The sequence below is a fragment of the Corvus moneduloides genome, unplaced genomic scaffold (genome assembly GCF_009650955.1).
Source record: "Corvus moneduloides isolate bCorMon1 unplaced genomic scaffold, bCorMon1.pri scaffold_89_arrow_ctg1, whole genome shotgun sequence".
Lineage (NCBI taxonomy): Eukaryota > Metazoa > Chordata > Aves > Passeriformes > Corvidae > Corvus > Corvus moneduloides.
In genome coordinates this window covers 447,587-471,788 of record NW_022436937.1, presented here as the reverse complement: position 1 = coordinate 471,788, position 24,202 = coordinate 447,587, and the positions used below count along the sequence as shown (strand labels likewise).

Here is a 24,202-nt window from a genome sequence, read left to right as displayed (position 1 = left end):
CCTGTGCCAGGCTCTAGGGGAAGACAAGAACAATGGATCAGATGCTGATTAACCAAAATATGAATATCGATCTAATATTGATATCCAACTGAGATGGACAAAATTTCTCTAACAGTTTAGAGTGTATGAGTGTGTGTTTTATTTGGTGCCAGGCACTGCATGGGATAGCTCCCTAAGACGCAGGGCCTGGATACAAACAAACACGATACCTTTTATTTCCAAATATTATAAATATCCAAAATACAAATGTATATTCATACCGTTAACACCTCCCATTCTCTGCTTCATATGGAAATGAGCTTAAATGTCATTAAGCATGCGTAGTGTGTGTTCTGAATTGAGTCGGTGGTCTTGAATTGGGTCAGTGGTCCTAAAACAGATGAAGTAACTCATCTTCCTCATTTTGACCTTTTTGCCTTCCTGAACTTTGACAATCCTAATTACTTTAGTGATCTCTAAGTTTCCTCTTGCGTGACTTTTGAACGGGTTCCCACCAGGGGAGGAAATTGGTAATTGTCCTTGTTCCCTACACCAACTGATCAATGTTTCTGTTTCTCGTTCTTAGCACAGCTAAGCAAACATACAAATGACAGATCACCAGTTATTTGGTAATCAGTTCCTAACATCATGAAACCCATTTCAGCTCCAGCTCTCTTAACTATTTTAATTAACTCTAGCTGGGCCCAAATTCCTTCCTATTCTAACTAATTTCAACACAGCTAGAGTTAATTAAAATCTTTATGTTTCCTATAAATCTATGTTTCAATGCAGCCCCCCAAGGACCTCGAGCAAATTGTTCAGGAACATCCAGACCCGGACCTGACGTTTGTGAAGCTGCAGCCGGCAGAGTTCTGTGGTGCAGGAGAGCCAGCAGGGGAATAGGGGACCTGCAAGGAGCTGCAGGAGAAACACCCTGAGCCTCAAAGGCCGTCAGGGCCTGCATCTCTGCTGGGGAATGTTCTTCCTGTCCGAGAAGAGATCCCAGGATGAGGCAAAAGCCAAGTTCATGGCTGGTGACAAGATTGCTGTGCAGGGAGAGCAGAGGAGGGACTGCGGGCGGAGACTGGGAGCCCGGGAAGGAGGGAGGGGTGGGGAAGGTGTTTTGTAGGATTTCTTTTAGTTCTCCTTCTCCTGGTGGGATTGGTTTGGAAATAAATTCCATTAATTTCCCCAGCTTGGGTCTGTCGTGGCCCTGACAGTGAGCAGTGAGTGAGCTCTCCCTGCCCCGATCCCAGCCCTCGAGCCTTTCCTTCTGTGTTCTGTGTGCTGCAGCTGTGAGCAGAGTGCCAGAGCGGCTTTGGTGGCACCGGGCACCCGGCCGGGGCCAGCGCAGCCCAGCGATGCCCTCAGTTCGTTCCCTCGGCTCCAGCGCTGAGCGGCCGCAGGACGGGTCCGGCTGCGCGGGCAGGCGGCTCCAGAAGCACCAACTGCGCCCCACGGGACAGGAGGAGGAGGCGGGGGGTGCCGGGGGGAATGTCCTTCCTCCGAGCCGGCAGCGACACGAGGGTGAGACTGGAGAGACGGAACCGGGAGGGGAGGGACGAGGCTGGGGCTGTGGAAAGCTGCAGGGATGCAGGGACAGCCGGGAATTTTGTTCTCCAAATCTCCGGGCGGAAAGGAAGCGCTGTGAAATCCGTCATAGAAAAGAAAGGAGAAATAGCGATTGGTGGAAACCGACTCCACTTGGGACTCAGTTTCTCCCTCTGCATTGCAAAAGCTGACAGACGCCGGGAGGGCCGAGGGACACCCGTCACCGGCGCCACGGCCCAAGGGATCGGAGCTGCGGCTGGCGGGGCTGGAAGCTCCGTCCAGCAGCTCCGCTGCCGCCCTCGAACCTCGGGCTGGACCGTGGGGTCTGGGACACAGCCCCGTGCTGGGGGCAGAGCCGCTGCTGGGGCCATCGCTGTGTCCGGGGCATCGTTTGTGCCCCTTGTGCAGCTCCAGGCACCCGAGGGCTCCCCGAGGGTTTCTGTGGCTGTCCCTCCTCCCCAAATCTGTCGGCTTTGATGCCCAAACGCGGCAGCCCCGTGCCCTGTGGCAGCAGCCGGTGCCGGGACACAGCCCCGGGAGCTGCGCTAATGCCCGGCTGTGCCCAGCAGGGACTGAGGGGAGGGGACTTCATAAGGATCCCCCCTCTGCGCCCCTCGCTGAGCACGAAAAGGTTCTTTAGTGCATGGCAGCGATTTTCCGGGGTTTTTGGGCCCCGCGGGGCCGAGGCGGCGGCTGCGGGAGCCGCGGGGCCCGGCCCGTGGGGGCGGCCGGGCTGGAAAAGTGCGCGGGGCCCGAGCGCGGTGCCCGAGGGCTGAGCGGAGCTGCTCGGGAACAACCCCCGGAACGCCCCGGTGCCGCTTTTTAGTCGCTGCGCAGCGGCCACTCCCGGGCGCGGCTTTTCATAATTTTTTATTCGAATCTCTAGATTTTATTCCATTCACACCTCTCATCCCGCTCCCTCCGGTGCGGCTCTTTCACCGCCGGGCTCCTCGCCGGTCTCTCGGTGCAGCTCCTTCAGGGACGCGGGCCGGCGGAGACTCCCCTCGGTGCGGCTCTTTGATTGGATTTCATTCTTTTCTCGGTGTTTTCTTCCGTTCCCAGCTCGCCCGTCCCGCCGAGCGACTCCTTCAGGGACCCGCGGCGGCACCAAGGCCTCGGAGCGGCTCCAAAGGGCCCCGCCCGCCGCCGCTGCCCGAGGCCTCGCCGCTGCTGCCGGGGATCGGACACCGCAGGCGGCCCCGGCCCCTTCCTCTTCTTCCTCCTCCTCCTGCCGGGATTCAGCCCCCGCCGCCGCCCGGCTCCTTCTGCCGCTCCTGCCCGGCACGAAGCGGCGGTGCCGCTGACGGGGCCGGAGCGCGGCTGCCCCGCGACTGCCCCGCGCCTCAGGGCCGGGCCGGGGAGTGACCGCACGGCTGGGGAGGGACCCCCGCTGGCCAGGGCAGGGACTGACCCCATGGGAGGGACCCCGCGCCGGAGCAGGGAAGGATTCCTGTCCTCGAGGGCGAAGCAGCGGCACGAACTGACCGCGACTCCCATCCCTTCTCCCTGCCCCGCTGGGCACAGCAGGGAGGAGCCGCGGATAAAGGCAAGTCCGGCAAGGAGAAAGAGGTCGCGGGAAGGTTCTGTACCAGGGTTTATTTTACTCCTCATTCTCCTGTTCTGATCCGTCTCCGTCCCAAATCCAGTTCATCTCCCCACGGCGGGGCTCTTGTGGCCGCCATGGCGATCCCTGAGTGAGCTCTCCCTGCCCTTAGCCCGAGCCACGAGGACTCGGATCTGTTCCAATTCCGTGCAATTCACGGGCATTTGGGGCAGCTGGAGCGAAGCAGCTGGAAAGCACAGCGGGCTCGAGAGGGACTCAAGCAGGGCAGGAGCCGGGGCTGCCCCGAGAGAGCTCTCCCAGCACGAACCTTCCCGGGCTCTTTCTAGGGGAATTTCCTTGAATGTTTCCATTCATCGCTACAAAGCAGAGTCACGAGTGGAGCTGAGCTTTCGCCTTGAAATGAGCGAATCGAAGGCGTGCGCTGGGAGTGCTGCAAACTCAAGGTGTTCCTTGATCCTTTAATCTTGCAAATATTCAGCCCCTCAGCAGCGATGTCTCTGCCAGCCCACCGGTTTCTTGCTCAGACCCGGCTCAGAGCTTGGAGAAGAAATCCGAAGTCCCAACAGGATAACCTCTGCCGTTATTTTCTTTTTTTCGTAGGTACGTTATGCTATCTTGTTGTATATTCTATTTTACTTTATTTTTGCTCTTATTCTTATTTTCGTTTTTTTTTCTTCCTATTTTATTGTGGTTTTTTCTCCAATTCCCCCCCACCCCCACCCCCCCGCCGTTGTTCACCTCCCGGAGGTTTGTGGTGAGGTGCTGTCCCACCGATTCTCCCCGGGAAACCAACGAAATCAATCGAAATAACGATGACTTCTTGAATTCTTTCCGCTGCTCTTTCCAGAAGGTCCCGGCCGGGTCCTGCCAGGAGGAGCCGGGGGCACGGAGGAGCCTCAGGGCTTAACTGGGGAGAAGAGTTTAATTGGAGTGAGAAAATTTTATTTCTGGGGAGAAAATGTGAATGGAGGGGATTGGAGTGGGAGGGAACGATTTTAGGTGGGGAGAGAAAAGGAACTGTGGGGAGGAGCCCCCCAGCCCTCGGCCGTGCCCCGAAGGTGCTGCCAGCGGCTCCCCTGCCCCAACCCCCGCACCGGGGGCGCGGAGCTGCCACAGCTCCACGGGAACGTCACGGGATAAAAACTCCATTCAAGCTTTTCCAGCCGCAGCAGCGACGCTCAGCGTTCCTTGGACCTTCCACGGTCCTTGGACATCCCGTGTCCCTTGGCTGTTCCGTGTCCGTGAGAAAAAAATCAAAGTAAAATAGTATATACAATAAAAAAACACATCGTACCTATGAAAAAAATAAAACGACGGCAGAGGTTATTCTGTTGGGACTTCGGATTTCTTCTCCAAGCTCCGAGCCGGGTCTGAGCAAGAAACCGGTGGGCTGGCAGAGACATCGCTGCTGAGGGGCTGAATATTTGCAAGATTAAAGGATCAAGGAACACCTTGAGTTTGCAGCACTCCCAGCGCACGCGTTCGATTCCCTCATTTCAAGGTGAAAGCTCAGCTCCACTCGTGACTCTGCTTTGTAGCGATGAATGGAAACATTCAAGGAAATTCCCCTAGAAAGAGCCCGGGAAGGTTCCTGCTGGGAGAGCTCCCTCGGGGCAGCCCCGGCTCCTGCCCTGCTTGAGTCCCTCTCGAGCCCTCTGTGCTTTCCAGCTGCTTCGCTCCAGCTGCCCCAAATGCCCGTGAATTGCACGGAACCGGAAGAGATCCGAGTCCTCGTGGCTCGGGCTAAGGGCAGGGAGAGCTCACTCAGGGATCGCCATGGCGGCCACAAGAGCCCCGCCGTGGGGAGATGAACTGGATTTGGGACGGAGCGGATCAGAACAGGAGAGTGAGGAGTAAAATAAACCCTGGTACAGAACCTTCCCCCGACCTCCTTCTCCTTGCCGGACTTGCCTTTATCCGCGGCTCCTCCCTGCTGTGCCCAGCGGGGCAGGGAGAAGGGATGGGAGTCGCGGTCAGTTCGTGCCGCTGCTTCGCCCTCGGGGACAGGAATCCTTCCCTGCTCCGGCGCGGGGTCCCTCCCATGGGCTCAGTCCCTGCCCTGGCCAGCGGGGGTCCCTCCCATGGGGTCAGTCCCTGCCCTGGCCAGCGGGGGTCCCTCCCCAGCCGTGCGGTCACTCCCCGGCCCGGCCCTGAGGCGCGGGGCAGTCGCGGGGCAGCCGCGCTCCGGCCCCGTCAGCGGCACCGCCGCTTCGTGCCGGGCAGGAGCGGCAGAAGGAGCCGGGCGGCGGCGGGGGCTGAATCCCGGCTGGAGGAGGAGGAAGAAGAGGAAGGGGCCGGGGCCGCCTGCGGTATCCGATCCCCGGCAGCAGCGGCGAGGCCTCGGGGAGCGGCGGCGGGCGGGGCCCTTTGGAGCCTCTCCGAGGCCTTGGTGCCACCGCGGGTCCCAGTCACTTCCACTTGCCCCAGTTGCCCCTAGCGTGGTCCCACTTCCCCCCAGCACATTCCCAGTTGCTCCCGGTCCCCACCCAAATGGTCCCAGGCACTCCCAGTATATCCCAGTTACTCTGAACATTCTTGTAGTCATTCCCAGGCATAGTTCAGTTGCCCCCAGTACCATCCCAGTCACTCCCAGTACATCCCAGTTGTCACCAGCATGCACCCTGTCATTCCCAGTTGTTCCCAGTTCCTCCCAGTGTGTGCACAGGTGGCTCCCAGCATGGGCCTGGCAGCTCCCAGTAACTCCCAGCCAGGGTCCAATCACACCCACCATTATCCCAGTGTCATTGTAGCCACTCCACTATGACCCCAGTCACTCCCAGTATGATGCCAGTGGCCCCCAGTGTGATCCGAGCTGCTCCGTGTCAATGCCAGCATGACCCCAGGAGCCTCCAGTATGATCCCTATGACTCCCTGTCTCTCCCAGTATATCCCAGTCACTCCCAGCATTCTCCCAGTCACTCCCACCTCCTCCCAGTTGCTTTCAGCTTGATTCCAGTTGCTCACAGCCACTCCCAGTTAATGTCAGTATGATTCCTATCACCCTCAGTGTGATCCCAGTCTCACCCACCATGGATCCAGCTGCTCCCACTGTGCTCCCAGTATGAACCCAGTTGCCTCCAGAGTAGTTCCAGTTCTTCCCAGTTCCTCCCAGTATGAATCCATTTGTCTCTAGGATAGTCCCAGTCCCTCTCAGTGTGATCCCAGTCACACCCAGTTGCTCCCAGTGTAGATCCACTCCATCAGGCCCAGCTGTTCCCAGTGTGGTTACAGTTCCCCCAGTATGGTTACAGAGACACTCCCAGTAGATCCCAGTTGCCCTCAGCATGCTCCTAGTCATTCCCAGGCACTCCCAGTTGCCCCAGTAAGGTTCTAGTTACCTCAGAATGATCCCAGTCTTTCCCTTTTTCTCCCACTTACATCCAGGACAATCCCAGTTTCTGTCAGTGTCCCAAAGTGTGGTTCCAGCTGCTCCCAGCTGCTCCCAGTATGGTCCCAGTGGCCCCAGTTGTGGTCTCAGTCCCCTCAGCATGGTTCCAGTACTTTCCAGTGTATCCCAGTTGCTCCCAATGTGTCCCCATTTTCCTTCCAACATGGGCCCAGTCGCTCCCAGTAACTCCCAGTCAGGTTCCATTCACACCCACTGTAATCCCAGTGGCTCTCAGGATGATCCAATAGGACCCAGAGTCACTCCCAGTATGGTTCCAGTCACTTCCAGGATGATCCCAGTCACTCTCAGTATAATGCCAGGTTCCCCAATCCTGATCCCAGTTGCTCCCTCTCAATGCCAGTATGATCCCAGTAGCCTCCAGTATAATCCCAGTCACTTCCCGCCACTTCCTGTATCATCCCAGTTGCAACCAGTCACCTCCAGTATGGCCCAAGTCACTCCCAGATACTCCCAGTATTATTCCAGTCACACCCAAAGTGACTCCCTGTTACTCCCAGTCTGGGCCCAGTTGCTCCCAGTCACTTCCAGTGTGGTTCCAGTCACAGCCAGCACCTTTCCAGTCACTCCCAGTCTGATTCCAGTAGGATCTCAGGCACTCTCAGATACTGCCAGTACTATTGCAGTCATTCCCAGTATGATCCCAGTCAGTTCCAGCAGCATCCCAGTATGACCCCAGCATGGGCACAGCTGCTCCCATTATCATCCAGTGTGGTTCCAGTTGCTCCCATTTACCCCCACTGTGGTTTCAATCTCTCCCAGTGCATCCCAGTTGCTCCCAGCATGTTCCCAGTCACTCCCATTTCTCCTGAGCTGCTTCCAGTGTGATCCCAGTGTCTCACAACCACTCCCAGTCACCCTCCGTGCAGTCCCAGTTGCCCCAAATATGATCCAGTAGGATCCCAGTGCAGTTGTCCCTAGCATAGTCCCAGTCCCACCCCATGTGATCCCAGTTCCTCCCAGCGTGGTCCCAGTCATGCCCAGTTGCCCCCAGTTCAGACCCAGTCACTCCCACTCGCTCCAAGTTACCCCCAGCATAGCCCCATTTCTCCCCACCATGGTCCTGGTTGTTCCCAGTGTGGTTCCAGTCGTTCCCAGTATGGTTGACAGATGCTCCCAGTATATCCCAGCTGCCCTCAGCATGCTCCTAGTCATTCCCAGTCACTCCCAGTGGCCCCAGTAAGGTTCCAGTTATCCCAGTACAAACCAGTCAGTGCCAGTGGTGCCACTGCTGGCACCCCCCAGCCCTCTCTGCGTTCCCCCTCGCGGCTCTCCAGGCTCCCGAGAGGAGCCCCAAGGGCTGCAAGTCCCCACGCAGGGTCCCCAGCAAGGCCCAGTTTGGATCTGCAGCCCCCAATGTTCCCAGTTTCCCTCTCCTTTTCCCCGGGCTGGGTTCCCCCGCCCCCAGCGGGTGGGAGCAGCCGAGAGCCCCGCGCTGCCCATCCCGACCTGTCCCGGCTCCATCCCCGCTGCTCCAACCCCGCGGGCTGCGAGGGGCTCGGGAACGGGGCAGGAGGAGGACGAGGAGGAGGGAGGGAGGGAGGAGGGGGAGGTGGGATTGGGATGGGGCGGCAGGAGGAAGAGGAGCAAGAGGAGGGAGGAAGAGGCGGAGCGGCAGCGGGAAGCTGGAAGAGAGGAGGAGAGGCGGAATCACGCGGCTCCAGCGCTCGCTGAACTCGCAGCCCCCCGGGACCATCGCCCCCCATCCCGGAGGTGCCGCTCGAGGGGACATCGGGGGTCCCCGGGAGGTGTTTTTGGGGGTGCCGGTGGCGGTGGCGGCAGAGCCCCGGTGGGGGCGGGGGGATGCGGGTCCCCCCGCGGTGGGGGTTGGGCTTCCCGGGCCGGGCCCTCCGAGCTCTGCCGGGGCCCCGTGGGGAGCGCGCGGGGCCGGCGGGGGCGGGGGGACACCGGTTTTGGGGAGCCCCGGGAGCCCCGGCTTCCGTAAGCGGGACCCCAGAGAGAGGAGAGCCCCAGGAGCCCAAAGCGGGGAGCCCGAGAGGGGGGAGCCCTGGGATTGGCGGGACCCCGGCGGGGGGGTCTGGGGGCTGCAGGGGCGGCATGGCCGGGAAAGGGGCTCCGGGGTCCCGGGGCCCGGAGGTGGCTGCTCCCAGTAGGAGCCCAGTCAGTCCCAGTATGATCCTGGTCACTTCCCCTCCCTCCCTGCATGATCCCAGTTGCTCCCAGTAGGAGCCCAGTCACTCCCAGTCATTCCCTACTGTGATACCATTTTCCCCCAGCACGCTCGCAGTTGCTCCCAGTTCCTCCTCCAGCTTTTGTCCAGTGTGTTCCCAGTTCTCCCAGTTGCCCCTAGCATAGTCCCAGTCAGTCCCAGTATGAAGGCAGTCTTTCTCAGCAAGGCCCCAGTCACTTCCACTTGCCCCCAAGTTGCCTCAAGCTTGGTCCCAGTTGCCCCCAGCACATTCCCAGTTGCTCCCAGTGTGGTTGCAGTCCCCACCCAAATGGTCTCAGGCACTCCCAGTATATCCCAGTTATTCTGAACATTCTTGTAGTCATTCCCAGGCACTCCCACTTACCTCAGCATGGTTCAGTTGCCCCCAGTATCATCCCAGTCACTCCCAGTACATCCGAGTTGTCACCAGCATGCACCCTTGTGGCGTTTCTGTTGTCTGGTGTCGTGTCATGAGCTTCCCCAAAGCGCCTCCAAGAAAGCCTCTCAGTGCAGCCGGCACATTGCACACAGCCACGGATCGCCAGCGAAACAGTCCGAGGATGAAGGAGCAAGAAGAGTTTTCGCAGAAGGGTTTGCAGGAGGGCTTTAATGCATCCGCACTCGTGCAAGGTCTCAGAGAAGTCCCGGGGCAGAGCAATGGGGGGCCCAGGGTAAAGGAACTCATTGGGGAAACTCTGAGGGGGTATCAGGTAACCAGGGCTGTGGCGGCCAAGGGAGCCAAGGAGGGGAGCAGAACTGGGGTACCTGAAGAGAACAGAACAAAGCATTCTGGGGAAGTTTTTCAGTCCCCATGAGCTGGAAAGGGACCAAGGACTTATCCCACCGTAGGACTCCTTTGGTTCCTTGTCCAACAGGCCCACCGGCCTCCACACACCCTGCCATTCCCAGTTGCTCCCAGTTCCTCCCAGCGTGTGCACAGGTGGCTCCCAGCATGGGCCTGGCAGCTCCCAGTAACCCCCAGTCAGGGTCCAATCACACCCACCATTATCCCAGTGTCATTGTAGCCACTCCCAGTATGACCCCAGTCACTCCCAGTATGGTGCCAGTGACCCCCAGTGTGATCCCAGTCACTCCCTTGTTGCCTCTCGGAGGCATAGCGACCTGGTTCAGGAACAGCACGACAACCACCTCAGGTCGTTCGGGCCATCAGCTCACAGACACCAATGTGGTGGACGGCAAATGGCGTTTATTCATGGGTTACATAGGGTTAAATAACCTGGGTTTACCACGTCACTTCCTTCTGGTCAGGTATTACCTGTAGAGGGGAGGGGCTTTACCTGTCCCACACAACGCGATATCTTCCGAACGCCTGTCCCTAATCTCCTACACTCCCTGTCAATGCCAGTGTGACCCCATGTAGTGGTTTTGGTTCAAAATATTCATTACTTACTTATTTTCCTTCTGTGAGATTAGAATTAGGAGAAAGCAAAGCAGGCACAAACCTTAAAGAGTTGCAGTACAGTGAAAGAGTTTTATTACTAATAGAATTAAAAGTAAAGAGAAATAACAAGAAATTAAAGCAAATTCCCCCCTCACCCCCCCCCTTTCCAGCACTTCTTTCCTTTTACCCAACTCGCACAAAGAATAACAGAACATGGGACGTTAGTCAGTGTTACAGTTCTTGAACAGTCTCTCTCTTATGCTTAAGGAAAAAAGGGTTTTCTTCAGTTGCACGTGGTTCCCAAACTGCTACTAACAGCAGACCCGCCCGGAAACAATCAATCTGCTGTGTGTAAAACATCTCTCCCATGAAGAATCTCACAGTTCCTTCACACTGCAAAACATGGGCCATCACATGGGGCTATTAATCTTTTTAAGGATAAGTTATTTTGGCTTGCACACAAAGGCTTTCTTCGCCACAAGTCTCTAAAAGCTTCTCACTGCTTCTATTATAGCCTGGCACAGGCACTCTTCACAATCTTCACAGGCCACACAAGGATTCTCCATCCCTCCACATACTTCAAATGGATTAAAGAGACAAACAGTTTGTGGTATTACAGTTTCTTACCACGGCATGCAAGAAGGTTTTTAAGCTACGCGCGAGAATTGCGGCACCACCCTCTTTTCTCCCATCGCCATTTCCAGCTCCGTCCCACAGGACTCACTTTCTCTTCTGACTCCGAAGCCGCCACGTTGAAGAGTGCTCTTGTTCAGGCTTTACGGTGGAGAAAGCCTCGCTCCCTCTGTGCTGCTGGCTGTGTGGTGTCCTCTTCAGTTCGGCATGGAGTGTGCTGGCTGCAGACAGGAGGCTCTGCCGGCTCCCGTTGACTCCGCCGGCTCCGCATGGAGAGGAGAAGGACCCGCCTGTCCCCAGAAGCTGCGCTGGATGGGTTTAGCTGTGAGCAGTCCATGGCTGGCTTTAGCTGTGAGCAGTCCATGGCTGGTTTTAGCTGCCTGCAGCTCTGGGACAGTCCCCCTGCAGCGACCCAGTGTCCGTGCCGCAGTGTTGGGAAAGGGGGGAAGGGGCAGTGGCCCTGGCCTGGCCCGGCGGGGCGCGGAGGCTCGGAGCCCCCCCACCTTCCAGCAGGCGAGCTCAGGAAAAAGGGAAGTCCTGCCTTTCCGTGCGGTTTAAATTTGTAAATTGTGAGAAGCGTCATTAGTCTAAAAGACTGTCCATCAACTCAGGTTCAACCCACTACACCCCAAGAGCCTCCAGTATGATCCCTGTGACTCCCTGTCTCTCCCAGTATATCCCAGTCACTCCCAGCATTCTCCCAGTCACTCCCACCTCCTCCCAGTCGCTTTGAGCATGATTCCAGTTGCTCACAGCCACTCCCAGTCACTCCCAGTATGACTCCAGTCACCCTCAGTGTGATCCCAGTCTCACCCACCATGGGTCCAACTGCTCCCACTGTGGTCCCAGTATGAGCCCAGTTGCCTCCAGAGTAGTTCCAGTTGTTCCCTGTTCCTCCCCGTATGAATCCATTTGCCCCAAGATAGTCCCAGTCCCTCTCAGCATGGTCCCAGTAATGCCCAGTTGCCCCCAGTGTAGATCCAGTCACTCCCAGTTGCCCCCCAGCATGGGCCCAGCTGTTTCCATTGTGGGTCCAGTCACTCCATTATGGATACAGAGACACCCAGTATATCCCAGTTGCCCTCAGCATGCTCCTAGTCATTCCCAGTCACTCCCAGTGTCCACAGAAAGGTTCTAGTTACCTCAGAATGATCCCAGTCTTTCCCAGTTTCTCCCAGTTAACTCTGGGGAAATCCCAGTTTCTGTCAGTGTCCCAAAGTGTGGTCCCAGCTGCTCCCAGTATGGTCCCAGTGGCCCCAGTTGTGGTCTCAGTCCCCTCAGCATGGTTCCAGTACCTTCCAGTTGTTCTCAGTTGCTCCCAATGTGTCCCCATTTTCCTCCCAACAGGGGCCCAGTATGCTCCCAGTAAGTCCCAGTCAGGTTCCATTCACACCCACTGTAATCCCAGTGGCTCCCAGGATGATCCAATAGGACCCGGAGTCACTCCCAGTATGGTTCCAGTCATTTCCAGGATGATCCCAGTCACTCCCAAGTATGATCCCAGTCACTCCCAGATACTCCCAGTATTACTCCAGTCACACCCAAAGTGACTCCCTGTTACTCCCAGTCTGGGCCCAGTTGCTCCAAGTCTCTTCCAGTATGGTTCCAGTCACGGCCAGCACCTTTCCAGTCAGTCCCAGTCTGATTCCAGTAGGATCTCAGGCACTCTCAGATACTGCCAGTACTATTGCAGTCATTCCCAGTATGATCCCAGTCAGTTCCAGCAGCATCCCAGTATGACCCCAGCATGGGCACAGCTGCTCCCATTATCATCCAGTGTGGTTCCAGTTGCTCCCATTTACCCCCACTGTGGTTTCAATCTCTCCCAGTGCATCCCAGTTGCTCCCAGCATGTTCCCAGTCACTCCCATTTGTCCTGAGCTGCTTCCAGTGTGATCCCAGTGTCTCACAACCACTCCCAGTCACCCTCCATGCAGTCCCAGTTTCTCCAAGTAGGGTCCAGTATGATCCCAGTCTCCCTCCGCATGGGCCCAGCTTCTCCTACCGTGATCCCAGTTGGATGCCAGTTGCCCCCACCATGGTTCCAGTTGCTCTCTGTTCCTTCCAGTGTGATCCCAGTTGAATGTGATTCAGTATAGTCCCAGACACACACCATATGACCCAAGTCCTTCCCAGCATGGTCCCAGTCATGCCCAGTTGCCTTCAGTGTAGCCCCATTTCTCCCCACCATGGTCCCAATTGTTCCCATTGTGGTTCCAGTCGTTCCCAGTATGGTTGACAGATGCTCCCAGTATATCCCAGCTGCCCTCAGCATGCTCCTAGCCATTCCCAGTCACTCCCAGTGGCCCCAGTAAGGTTCCAGTTATCCCAGTACAAACCAGTCAGTGCCAGTGGTGCCACTGCTGGCATCCCCCAGCCCTCTCTGCGTTCCCCCTCGCGGCTCTCCAGGCTCTCGAGAGGAGCCCCAAGGGCTGCAAGTCCCCACGCAGGGTCCCCAGCAAGGCCCAGTTTGGATCTGCAGCCCCCAATGTTCCCAGTTTCCCTCTCCTTTTCCCCGGGCCGGGTTCCCCCGCCCCCAGCGGGTGGGAGCAGCCGAGAGCCCCGCGCTGCCCATCCCGACCTGTCCCGGCTCCATCCCCGCTGCTCCAACCCCGCGGGCTGCGAGGGGCTCGGGAACGGGGCAGGAGGAGGAGGAGGAGGGATGGGAGAGGACCCTCAACAGCCTGGAGAGGGGCAAGGGGGACTCCTTGGAGCCCATCACCCCCAGCATTCCTAATTGGGGAGATGGAAGAGGGGGGAGCTTTTTGGATTCCTGGGAGTCCCAGCAGCCTGGGGAGGGCGGGGACCAAGTAGAGAGGGGGACCCCCAATACAAGCGTGACCCCCAGCAGCTGGGACAGGGGGGAACCCCGAACACCAAAGGGGAGGGACCAGAGACAGGGAACTCCTGGGAGGCTTTTCCTGAGCAGGTTTTTATGGACACACGATGCCTGGTGTCTTCTAGAGAGGGACGGGCAGAGGGACCTTCAAACTCAAGGTGCTCATCTCTTGTTTTGCCCCCGACCAGGATTTCCCATTCCCAAACCTTGGCCAGATATAGGAGGAGGCTGCAAGGAAGAGGAAGATGCCCTGAGACACTCAGGCAGGTGAGGAGGAAGTCACTGCCCCTTTCCCCCTCTCTCCTGCTCCATCTCCCAGCCCAGCATCGCCTCCAGCTGCAGGACAACCCCGCTGCCGACGCCGACCTGCTGGGGACGGACTGGGGGGATCTCCTTGCCCTTCCCTGTGGCACGGAGGCAAATCCCATCCTCTCCTTGTCTTCCTCCCCAGACAAGGAGCTGAGGATGGAGCCCAGGGAGGACAAATCCCCGCAGCAGAACCTGGTGGAAGAGGCCGTTTTGAGCGGCTCCACGGCGCAGGAATCCAATGGGAAGGAAAAAGCACGGAGACCCCACAGGAGGAGGGGCTGCAAACGCAGCCCAGGGTGCTCTGAGGAGGACAGACCCACCCTGTGCCGGGAAGGCAGCCGGAGATTGAGCCAGAGCTCAGACCAGGTGGTCCATGAGCAGCTTCCCACTGGGGAGAAGCCCTACAAGTGTGTGGAATGCCAGAAGAGCTTCCGCCAGAGCTCCCACCTGATCCGCCACCAGATGATCCACACTGGGGAACGGCCCTATGAGTGTGGGGAATGTGGGAAGAGCTTCAGCCAGAGGTCCACCCTGATCGTCCACCAGAGGATCCACACTGGGGGACAGCCCTATGAGTGTGGGGAATGCTGGAAGAGGTTCAGCCACAGCTCCAGCCTCATCCGCCACCAGAGGATCCACACCGGGGAGTGGCCCTACAAGTGTGGGGAATGCCAGAAGAGCTTCACCACAAGCTCCAACCTGATTGTCCACCAGAGGGTCCACACTGGGGAACGGCCCTATGAGTGTGGGGAATGCTGGAAGAGCTTCAGCCAGAGCTCCACCCTGCTCCGCCACCAGATGATCCACACTCGGGAACGGCCCTATGAGTGTGGGGAATGTGGGAAGAGCTTCATCTGGAGCTCCCACCTGCTCCGCCACCAGAGGATCCACACTGGGGAACGGCCCTATGAGTGTGGGGAATGTGGGAAGAGCTTCAGCACGAGCTCCCGCCTGATCGTCCACCAGCGCATCCACACTGGGGGACGGCCCTATGAGTGTGGGGAATGTGGGCAGAGCTTCAGCCAGAGCTCCAACCTGATCCGCCACCAGAGGATCCACACTGGAGGACGGCCCTATGAGTGTGGGGAGTGTGGGAAGAGCTTCAGAGACAGCTCCACCCTGCTCCGCCACCAGATAATCCACACGGGGGAATGGCCCTATGAGTGTGGGGAATGTGGGCAGAGCTTCAGCCAGACCTCCAGCCTGATCGTCCACCAGCGCATCCACACGGGAGAGAGGCCCTACGAGTGTTCCGAGTGTGGGAAGAGGTTTCACACCAGCTCCAGTCTCGTCCTGCACCAGCGGATTCACACAGAGGAGAGGCCCTTCCGCTGCCCCGACTGCAGGAAGGGCTTCAGGCACAACTCTGCCCTCGTCAGGCACCGGCGCATCCACACCGGGGAGAGACCCTACGAGTGTCCCCAGTGTGGGAAGAGCTTCTCCAGGAGCTCTCACTTGACCAGACACCAACGGAGACACCGGTAAGGGAAGCCCTGCGAGTGCCCCGAGTGCAGGAAGAGCTTCATCCTCTACTCCAACTTCATCCCCCAGCAGAGGACCCACGTTTGGCAGAGCCCTGGTGACCCACATTTCCCGTGATCCAGTTTGGGAAGAGCCCTGGCTGGTGCTCTCCACGTCCTCCTGGATCCCCGTAGGCACCTGGGTGAACGCAGGGGCTGGAACATCCATCGGGACTCTGAAATCAGAAATTCATTGGGAAGAGCTGATTTGTTGAGTTTACGGCCCAAAAGTTCTCACCTGCTCTGTCCGGTTGTTTCTTCTGGTGGCATCCAGCAATCCTGGATGATCTTGGAGGTCTTTTTCAGTGCAAATAGTTTCCTGCTTCATCCTGTCAAAACAACCAAAACTGGGGTAGAAATAAAGGAATTCAACAAAGGTATCTAAAGCAGCACCATTTTACTGGGATTTGGGGGTGAATTTGGGGTTGGTTCAGGGGAATATTCAGGAGGATTTGGGTGTTGTGAGGCCATGGGCTGGGCAGACAGGGCCACGATCTTGTAGTTGTGCTGGCAGAACGTGTCCACCTGAGCCCGTCTGTTCTCCAGGGATTGCGGGTGTCTGTCCCAGTCCCTGGCCTGCGTCTCCCCGTTTGGGGTGTGCCCCCCAAAATGCCCAAATTGCTGCTGAAGTGCCTGAGCTGCTCCTGGCTGGGGATGTTCCTGTCCTCCAAGCTCTCCTGGTCAGTGCCATGGGGGGCTGGGAGGGGATTGAGGGGCTCGTGGGGGGATTGGGAGGGGCTCCTGTCACCCTTGATGGGCATTTGTGGTGCTTGGAGGGGGCTTTTGGGGTGGTCTGTGAGGGAGTTTTGGGGGTCTTGCCTTGGCTGTGTGTCTTGGAGAGAATTTGGGTGGTTCTTGGGGTCATTTATGTTGCAGGGAATGGTTGTTGGGGGAGTTCCTGGCACAGAGCTGTGGGTTGGTTTGAGGGGTCTGGGAGTGGCTGTTGGGCTGGGAGGGGGTTTTGGGGTGCTTGTGATCCCCCAGACCCCTAAAACTGCCACCCGACCCTGCCCCCCAAGATGCTGCTTGGGTTTTGGGGGCTCCATGTTGGGGTTCATCCTCCTGGCGCTGCGGGAGAAGGTGAGGGGTGTCCCCAGGGGCCGTGTGTGTCCCCCTCAGAGCGTGTGTGATGCCCCCATCCCGGTGTCACCCCCTTTTCCCTCCCCACAGGGCTCCTGCCCCAGCCCCTGCTGCCCCCGGGAGGGAATTTGGGGAGGGGGCAGAGGGGGTGCGCAGCCCCCGCCGGGGGATGACCCCGGCCCAGCGCCCTTCGGTCATCACCGAGCTGGGCTTGGGGCCGCAGGAGGAAGAGGCCGATGGGAAGCAGATCCTGCAGGGGGGACAGGGCTTGGGCTCAGGGCAAGGTCCTGCCCTGCACACCTGGCTCAGGTGTGAGCCTGCCCCGGGAAGGGAGCGGGACATTCCCATCCGCACGGATCAGGGCTGGGAGCAGCGCTGCGACCACAGACATGGAAATACTGGGAGCGACAGGGACCACACTGGGGGGTGAATTATCCCCCCAGCACCTTTCCAGGCCGCCCTGCAACCTGAGAAATGCTCACTGGGCCTCGGCCTTGGCCAAGAGCCCCCGGGCTCAGCTGCTCTGAGCTCAGCCGCTGTCGGCTCCCGCAGCCTGCCCAGGGCCGCCCTGCCCATGCCGGGGCTGTGCTGGAATTCTCTGCTGCTGCTGGGCCACTCGGGGGGTCTGGCCCAGCAGGAAAGGTGACCCTGAGCCAGGAGCTTTCCTTGGCCGCAGCAAAGCCTCGGCACGAAAAGACCTTCCCAGCGCTGTGCCCTGGGCCGGGAGGGATTGTGCCACCAGAGCTGTCCCTCCATTTCTTCTGCCAGGTAGCTCTAGGACATGGAAAGTGGAGAAGCCAGAGCTGACTCTCAGCTTTCCGCAGTCCTCCAGAAGAATCCTGTGTGGGAAGCAGCCTGGGAACAGGGTTTCTGTGCCAGGGCAGGGGAATTCAGAGCCCTTTCCTCCTGCGTGGGCCGAGGCTCTGGCCCTTGCCCTTTGCAATGGCCCTGCAGCTGCCAGAGGGGCCTTTTTGGCTCAGCTGAGAGCAGTCCTGCTGCAAGGCTGTCCTCGAGCTGCTTTGGCTGCAGATGTGCCCAGGGAATGCTCATTGCTTGCAGTCTCAGGCGCTGTGGGTGTGCAGGTGTAAGTACGGCAGGAGGGAACAGCTCTGCTGGGGGGAGATCTCTTTTTCTTGGTGTGTTTTCTATGTTGAATGAACGTTCCCTGCCAGCTCTGGGCAGAGCTCTGTACCTGTATGTGCCACTTGTCTGTGGCATTGTGGCTCAGGAGGTGGCCAAGGGGAGGTTGACCGAGGCGTGGGCAGAGGAATGGCCATCAGGCCAGGCTGGGGGGTCAGCGGCCGGTCAGTTGCGTTGCGTGGCCGCGGCTCTGGAGGCTTGTGTGGGAGCGTGTGCAGGGCTGGAAGGCTGGGGCTGCCGCCGCTGTGTCCCAGAGCCGGGAAGGCCGGGGCTGGCCCGGCCCTGGCCCGGCCCCGCCAGCTCTGCCAGCTGCCGGCGGGGACACAAAGGGCAGCTCCGAGCTGCGGCCGCTGCGCTGCGGCCGCACAAACGCAGCGCCCGCAGAGCTCCAGGGCAAGGTGCTGGCCCTGGCTCGGGGCTGGGCCGGGGCCAGCGGCAGAAAATCAACTTGCAGCTTGGGCCCCGCAGCAGGGAGGAGCAGCAATTGCTGGCTGAGAGAGACTCTTGCCAAGGGCCTGCGGGGCCGGGCCCCAGGGAACGGCTTCCTGCTGCCCGAGGGCAGGCTGAGATGGGATGTGGGGCAGCAATGGTTCCCTGGCAGGGCGCTCAGGGCCTGGCACAGGCTGGCCCGAGAAGCTGCGGCTGCTCCCGGTTCCCTGCAAGTGTCCCAGGCCGGCTCAGCCATTGGGGCTTCCTGCCCAGGAGGGCTGGGCTGGGCTGGGGCTGCTGAGGGCGGGATGGGCTCTGGCTGAGCCAGCTGAAGGCTGGGCATGATGAGGCCGGGGGAACCCCGTTGCTGAGTGGGTTCTGGAATATCCCCCATTCCTGAAGGGATGTCAGGGTATGTCCCATTCCTGAGGCAGTTTTGGGATCCCCCCAATGCTTTGGGAGGGGTTCTGAGAGGGGGGCTCTGGTACTTGGAAGTGGGATCTATTGGCAGGGAGGCGGGGAGCCCATTTTGGGAAGGATGCTGCTGTTTCTGGCAATGTTGAGAGGTTCTGAATGTCCTGAGGGGCCCTGGCTCTCATTTTGGGACTTGAGGTGAGCCCATGGGCACAGCAAGGCCTGAGGAGAGGTTCCAAGCTCCCATTTGGATGGAGGGGTTGAGCGGTTGCCTCCAATAAACTCAATCCCAGCCCCAATATCTGGATGGCAGCCCCAAATGGCTCGATCCGTCAGCCCCAAGCCCCGTGTGTGGGGAGTCAGGAGCCACAGAAGGGGAATTGGTGTCCAGGAGGGGTGGGATGGGATGGGATGGGATGGGATGGGATGGGATGGGTGGGATGGGGATAGGATGGGATGGGTATGGCATTTTGAGGGTGGGATGAAGTTTGGGAGTGATGGGGTGATTTGGGCACTTGGCGTGTTTCACTCCAGGGAGGGAAAGCAGGAGCCGCTTTTGGGGAGGCTCCTGCTTCTTTTTGGCAGTTTTGGGGCCTCTAAGTGGCTTCTGGGAGGTTTCAGGGAATTTGGGGAAAGTCATGAAAAGCCCCCGCAATTTGGGGGGCTGAGGTGAAGTTCCCCACATTTTCGGAGGGTTAGAGGGCCCCAATTGGGAGGCGATCCTGCTGCTTTGCACCCCTTCAATGGGGTGAGAAGCGGCTTGTGAGGGAAGAAAGAGAGAAAGAGAGAGAGAGAGAGAAAGAGAAAGAAGGAAGGAAGGAATTCGGAAGGAAGGAAGGAAGGAAGGAAGGAAGGAAGGAAGGAAGGAAGGAAGGAAGGAAGCAATTCGGAAGGAAGGAAGGAAGGAAGGAAGGAAGGAAGGAAGGAAGGAAGCAATTCGGAAGGAAGGAATTCGGAAGGAAGGAAGGAAGGAAGGAATTCGGAAGGAAGGAAGGAATTCAGAAGGAATCCTTAAAAGTAATGTGAAACCAACAAGAAAATAGAAAGTAAAGAAAAAGCAAAAGAAGGAAATAAGAGGGAAAAAAATGAAATAAAGACGACAGAAAACAACAGGAAATGAAAAAACCAAAGAATTAAAGAGAAAAGTAGAATAGAGAAAAGAAAGACAGACAGACAGAAAGAAAGAAAGAAAGAAAAAGAGAAACAGAAAGAAAGAGAGAGAGAAAGCCAGAGCAAGAGAGGGAGAAGGAAGGAAAGCAAAGCAAAAAGAGAAAAGAGGGCGGGAGGGTGACCTCAAGGATGAGAAGCTCCTCCTCAGCCTGGGCACCTTCTTCAAAGACACGCTCCACGCCCCATGTGCAGGTGAGTGCACAGCCAGGGGGATGCTCCCAGAGCTGGGCATGGCATGGCCTGGCCGGGCACCAAAGGTTCCCCCTTTGCTGGGGCGGCTGCAGCCAATTCTTCAGTGGCTGCCAAGCTGCTTTTGGGCTCTGGGCAGCTGCTGAGGAGGTGGATGTGCCATGGCTGGCTGCAGGCTGGGCACATGTCCTGCCCTCCTGCTCTGCTCCCAAAGGCAGCAATGCTGGGCAGCTTTGGGCCCAGCTCTGAGCACGGCCAGCACGGCCTGGGCACTGCAGGCGGCTGGGACAAGGGGACAGGAGGCTTCAGCTGACGGGCGGCTTCTGGTTTCTCTCCTTGCAGCCGGGCTCTGCCGATGCTGAGGCTGCTCCGGGCTCTGCCAGGGCTCTGCTGGGGCTCAGCCCCGGGCACGGCTGGGCCCGCTCTCCCCTCACAGGGCTCTGACAGCTTGGCATCAGACGAGCCCCTTGCGAGCACAGCGACGGAGCTTTCTGCTTTTGCAGGTGAGTGAGACTCTGGTGCAGGCCAAGAGATTGCACTCAGGGACACACATGCCACTGGCAAGAACCCAAACTCTCCACAGTGCCAGCAGAACGCCTGGATCTACACAGGATGTTCTGTCTGTCCCACTCTTCCTTCCTTTTGGGCTGGAATTGTGCCATTGCACTTTCTTCCTCCTCTAGAAGTGCCACGAGCGGGCCAAAGCTGGCGAGTGGGCCATGTTCCTGAGGCAGTGCAGTCTGGAGCTGATGGAGGAAGAATTGCCCTTCTCCACTGCCAAACCAGAGCAAAAAGCCCGAAGTCGGACTTTGCATCTTGAAGAAAGCCCTGACAATTTCCGAGGGAATGTGCAGCTCATTGGCAGGGTGAGAAGGAAGGAAGGGCATCTTCTCAGTGAGTTGGGGTGGGACAGAGTTTAGGTTGCCAGTCCTGCTCGGAGCTGGCAGGGCACAGAGCCGTCCTCAAGCCCAGCCGTGCCCCACAGCAGTGTCTCAGGGCTGCTGTGCCAGGTTACGGTGTCATTCAGAGGCGCTCTGCAGCCCTCAGCTGTCCTCACTGCCATGTTCCCACTGCCTTTTCCTCGGCCCTCCACCAGGATGAGCTCTGTGAATTTTTTCCCAGCTCTGTGTCCAGAGCAGCTGTCCAAGAGCCGAAGGGAGTAGTGTTTAGAAGCACTTCCAAGATTTCTAGGCAGGAAGGGGAGCTGGTGGCCATCCTTGGAACTCACCATGTTCATCAGGAGGGGGTGCTGGTTCTTTGGGAATATGGAACAATGGGAACACAAGAGTTGGGAAAAATCCCTGTTTTGTGTGGATTTGTGCAAAGGGGAGAGCAGCAGAAACACTTTGTGTCTGCTTTTGGGGACACAAGGTCCAAGGAGCTGCAGTGGCAGAGGGGGACCTGGGCTGGTGGCTGCTGAGGTCCTGTTTCAGGACATCCTGCAGTGGCACAGGACAGAGCTCCAAGCACCCACAGCCACACTGCTGCAGTCTCTGGGGTGCTGCACATCCTCCAGGAAAAGCTGCTGTCACACAATGCACTGGGATTGATAATCTCTATTTGCAGTGCTTTAGGCCCGTGTTTCAAACTGCAATAGTTTTACACTCATGACACAAGTCATGCCCAATCCATATTTCAATTTCCTATTGCTTCAGCCACAATTTAAATTAGCAGTATTGGAAACAAACCCCAAAATCTTTAAAAAAGGCTGAAGGGGTCAGTTAGGTGGATCCACACCATCAGCACATTCACAAAGTAAATACCTGAGTTCTGTCAGAAAAATTAATCCACAAACACCAGAGGTTTATGTCCAAAAAGGAGACAGAGTAGTCCTGTTACTTTATTCGAATAAAGGGAGAGGCCATGGGGCATTTCCCCTGGGGTCTCTCAGATTTTTGGAGGGCACAGCCTCCTTTTTATCCTAATTTCCCGGCCACATTTCCCTCTCTGTTCCCCCATTGGCTGAGGTACTTGAGAGATGCAGACTTCCAAAAATGCCTGATACCCAAGACTCCCTTCTAATGTATTTTACCCCCCTGTATTTTAATTCTTATGGAATTTAATGGTTCTTCCCATTGTTTCTTTCATTTCTCAATACCCAGTTTCATTTATCAGCAGACCTACAGTTTATTTGTAAGGACAAATCTCTTTCTTTCCAGTCATCAATCAGTGGAATCCTTCCCTTTGTTTCTTTTATCTCTCAGTACTAGTTTTATCTTCCAGCGGGCCCACAGCTTGTTTGTAAGGACAAGTCCCTCATCCCTTTCAGTAGAAACGAGATGAAGGTAAATTGTAACTTCGAAATAGTTGTAATATGTTACGAAATGTATTAATAATGACGTGGTCTTTTGAGTTGAGAAACTACAGAGGCAGGAACCAGGACACCTTAAAGAAACAGAGAAGATAAACCGCCCATCCCAGGAAGATTGTTATCTCCTCAAAGCTCACACCTCCCAAGGAAAGTGTCAGCTACAAATTAGGCTGGAGGCTGGGGAGGCACCGGAGAGAGGGGCCCGTCTTCAATTCTGAAGCGATCCTGAGGACAGAAGCGGCGTCGTGCTGGGGGAAGGGGGCAGCGACCGGAGAGGGGGGAAAGGTGAGTGAAGTGTAAATTACTTTCTGGGCTTAATGAATATGTAACAGTTTAGGAGAGTACTTAAGTGCACAGTAAAATGAATGGAGTGCGCCTCTGGCAATATTGCCAAGCGCCCCAGCGCTCTGACACGCCTTTGTTCTTCTACTTATAAATGTTCAATAATATATTGCTAAAAATTTTAACTCCTGAATTCATTTTCCTGAAGGGGAAGAGGGGACCTGCAAGGAGCTGCAGGAGAAACACCCTGAGCCTCAAAGGCCGTCAGGGCCTGCATCTCTGCTGGGGAAAGTTCTTCCTGTCCGGGAAGAGATCCCGGGATGAGACCAAAGCCAAGTTCATGGCTGGTGACAAGATTGCCGTGCAGGGAGAGCAGAGGAGGGACTGCGGGCGGAGGCTGGGAGCCCGGGAAGGAGGGAGGGGTGGGGAAGGTGTTTTGTAGGATTTCTTTTAGTTCTCCTTCTCCTGGTGGGATTGGTTTGGAAATAAATTCCATTAATTTCCCCAGCTCGGGTCTGTCGTGGCCCTGACAGTGAGCAGTGAGTGAGCTCTCCCTGCCCCGATCCCAGCCCTCGAGCCTTTCCTTCTGTGCTCTGTGTGCTGCAGCTGTGAGCAGAGTGCCAGAGCGGCTTTGGGGGCACCGGGCACCCGGCCGGGGCCAGCGCAGCCCAGCGATGCCCTCAGTTCGTTCCCTCGGCTCCAGCGCTGAGCGGCCGCAGGACGGGTCCGGCTGCGCGGGCAGGCGGCTCCAGAAGCACCAACTGCGCCCCACGGGACAGGAGGAGGAGGCAGGGGGTGCCGGGGGGAATGTCCTTCCTCCGAGCCGGCAGCGACACGAGGGTGAGACTGGAGAGACGGAACCGGGAGGGGAGGGACGAGGCTGGGGCTGTGGAAAGCTGCAGGGATGCAGAGGACAGCCGGGAATTTTGTTCTCCAAATCTCCGGGCGGAAAGGAAGCGCTGTGAAATCCGTCATAGAAAAGAAAGGAGAAATAGCGATTGGTGGAAACCGACTCCACTTGGGACTCAGTTTCTCCCTCTGCATTGCAAAAGCTGACAGACCCCGAGCGCCGAGGGACACCCGTCACCGGCGCCACGGCCCAAGGGATCGGAGCTGCGGCTGGCGGGGCTGGAAGCTCCGTCCAGCAGCTCCGCTGCCGCCCTCGAACCTCGGGCTGGACCGTGGGGTCTGGGACACAGCCCCGTGCTGGGGGGCAGAGCCGCTGCTGGGGCCATCGCTGTGTCCGGGGCATCGTTTGTGCCCCTCGTGCAGCTCCAGGCACCCGAGGGCTCCCCGAGGGTTTCTGTGGCTGTCCCTCCTCCCCAAATCTGTCGGCTTTGATGCCCAAACGCGGCAGCCCCGTGCCCTGTGGCAGCAGCCGGTGCCGGGACACAGCCCCGGGAGCTGCGCTAATGCCCGGCTGTGCCCAGCAGGGACTGAGGGGAGGGGACTTCATAAGGATCCCCCCTCTGCGCCCCTCGCTGAGCACGAAAAGGTTCTTTAGTGCATGGCAGCGATTTTCCGGGGTTTTTGGGCCCCGCGGGGCCGAGGCGGCGGCAGCGGGAGCTGGAAAAGTGCGCGGGGCCCGAGCGCGGTGCCCGAGGGCTGAGCGGAGCTGCTCGGGAACAACCCCCGGAACGCCCCGGTGCCGCTTTTTAGTCGCTGCGCAGCGGCCACTCCCGGGCGCGGCTTTTCATAATTTTTTATTCGAATCTCTAGATTTTATTCCATTCACACCTCTCATCCCGCTCCCCTGCGGTGCGGCTCTTTCACCGCCGGGCTCCTCGCCGGTCTCTCGGTGCAGCTCCTTCAGGG

At 58.0% G+C, this 24,202-nt stretch overlaps 2 protein-coding genes across 3 annotated transcripts in view; one reads left to right on the top strand and one right to left on the bottom strand.

Moving 5' to 3' along the window:
- The window catches only part of LOC116439026 (zinc finger protein OZF-like), a 365,981-nt gene that overhangs the window by 49,749 nt on the left and 292,030 nt on the right, over positions 1 to 24,202 (bottom strand). The window lies entirely within an intron of this gene.
- Positions 8,097 to 15,752, top strand: LOC116439025 (zinc finger protein 239-like). 2 transcript variants are annotated; one of them, XM_032098084.1, is made up of 4 exons: positions 8,097 to 8,213; positions 13,732 to 13,810; positions 13,995 to 14,376; positions 14,629 to 15,752. In XM_032098084.1, exons 3-4 carry the CDS (start codon positions 14,009 to 14,011, stop codon positions 15,335 to 15,337), a joined length of 1,077 nt encoding a protein of 358 aa, XP_031953975.1. In that variant the 5' UTR covers positions 8,097 to 8,213; positions 13,732 to 13,810; positions 13,995 to 14,008; the 3' UTR covers positions 15,338 to 15,752. The 2 variants fall into 2 exon arrangements, with proteins under 2 accessions (XP_031953975.1, XP_031953974.1); XM_032098083.1 differs by having other exon boundaries at positions 14,461 to 15,752.

Excerpts from the sequence above, each read along its gene's own strand:
- LOC116439025 (XM_032098083.1), top strand. The coding sequence starts at position 14,009 with ATGGAGCCCAGGGAGGACAAATCCCCGCAGCAGAACCTGGTGGAAGAG. Across the intron at positions 14,377-14,460 it reads GGGAAGAGCTTCAGCCAGAG|CTCCAGCCTCATCCGCCACC; the intron begins GTCCACCCTGAT and ends GTTCAGCCACAG.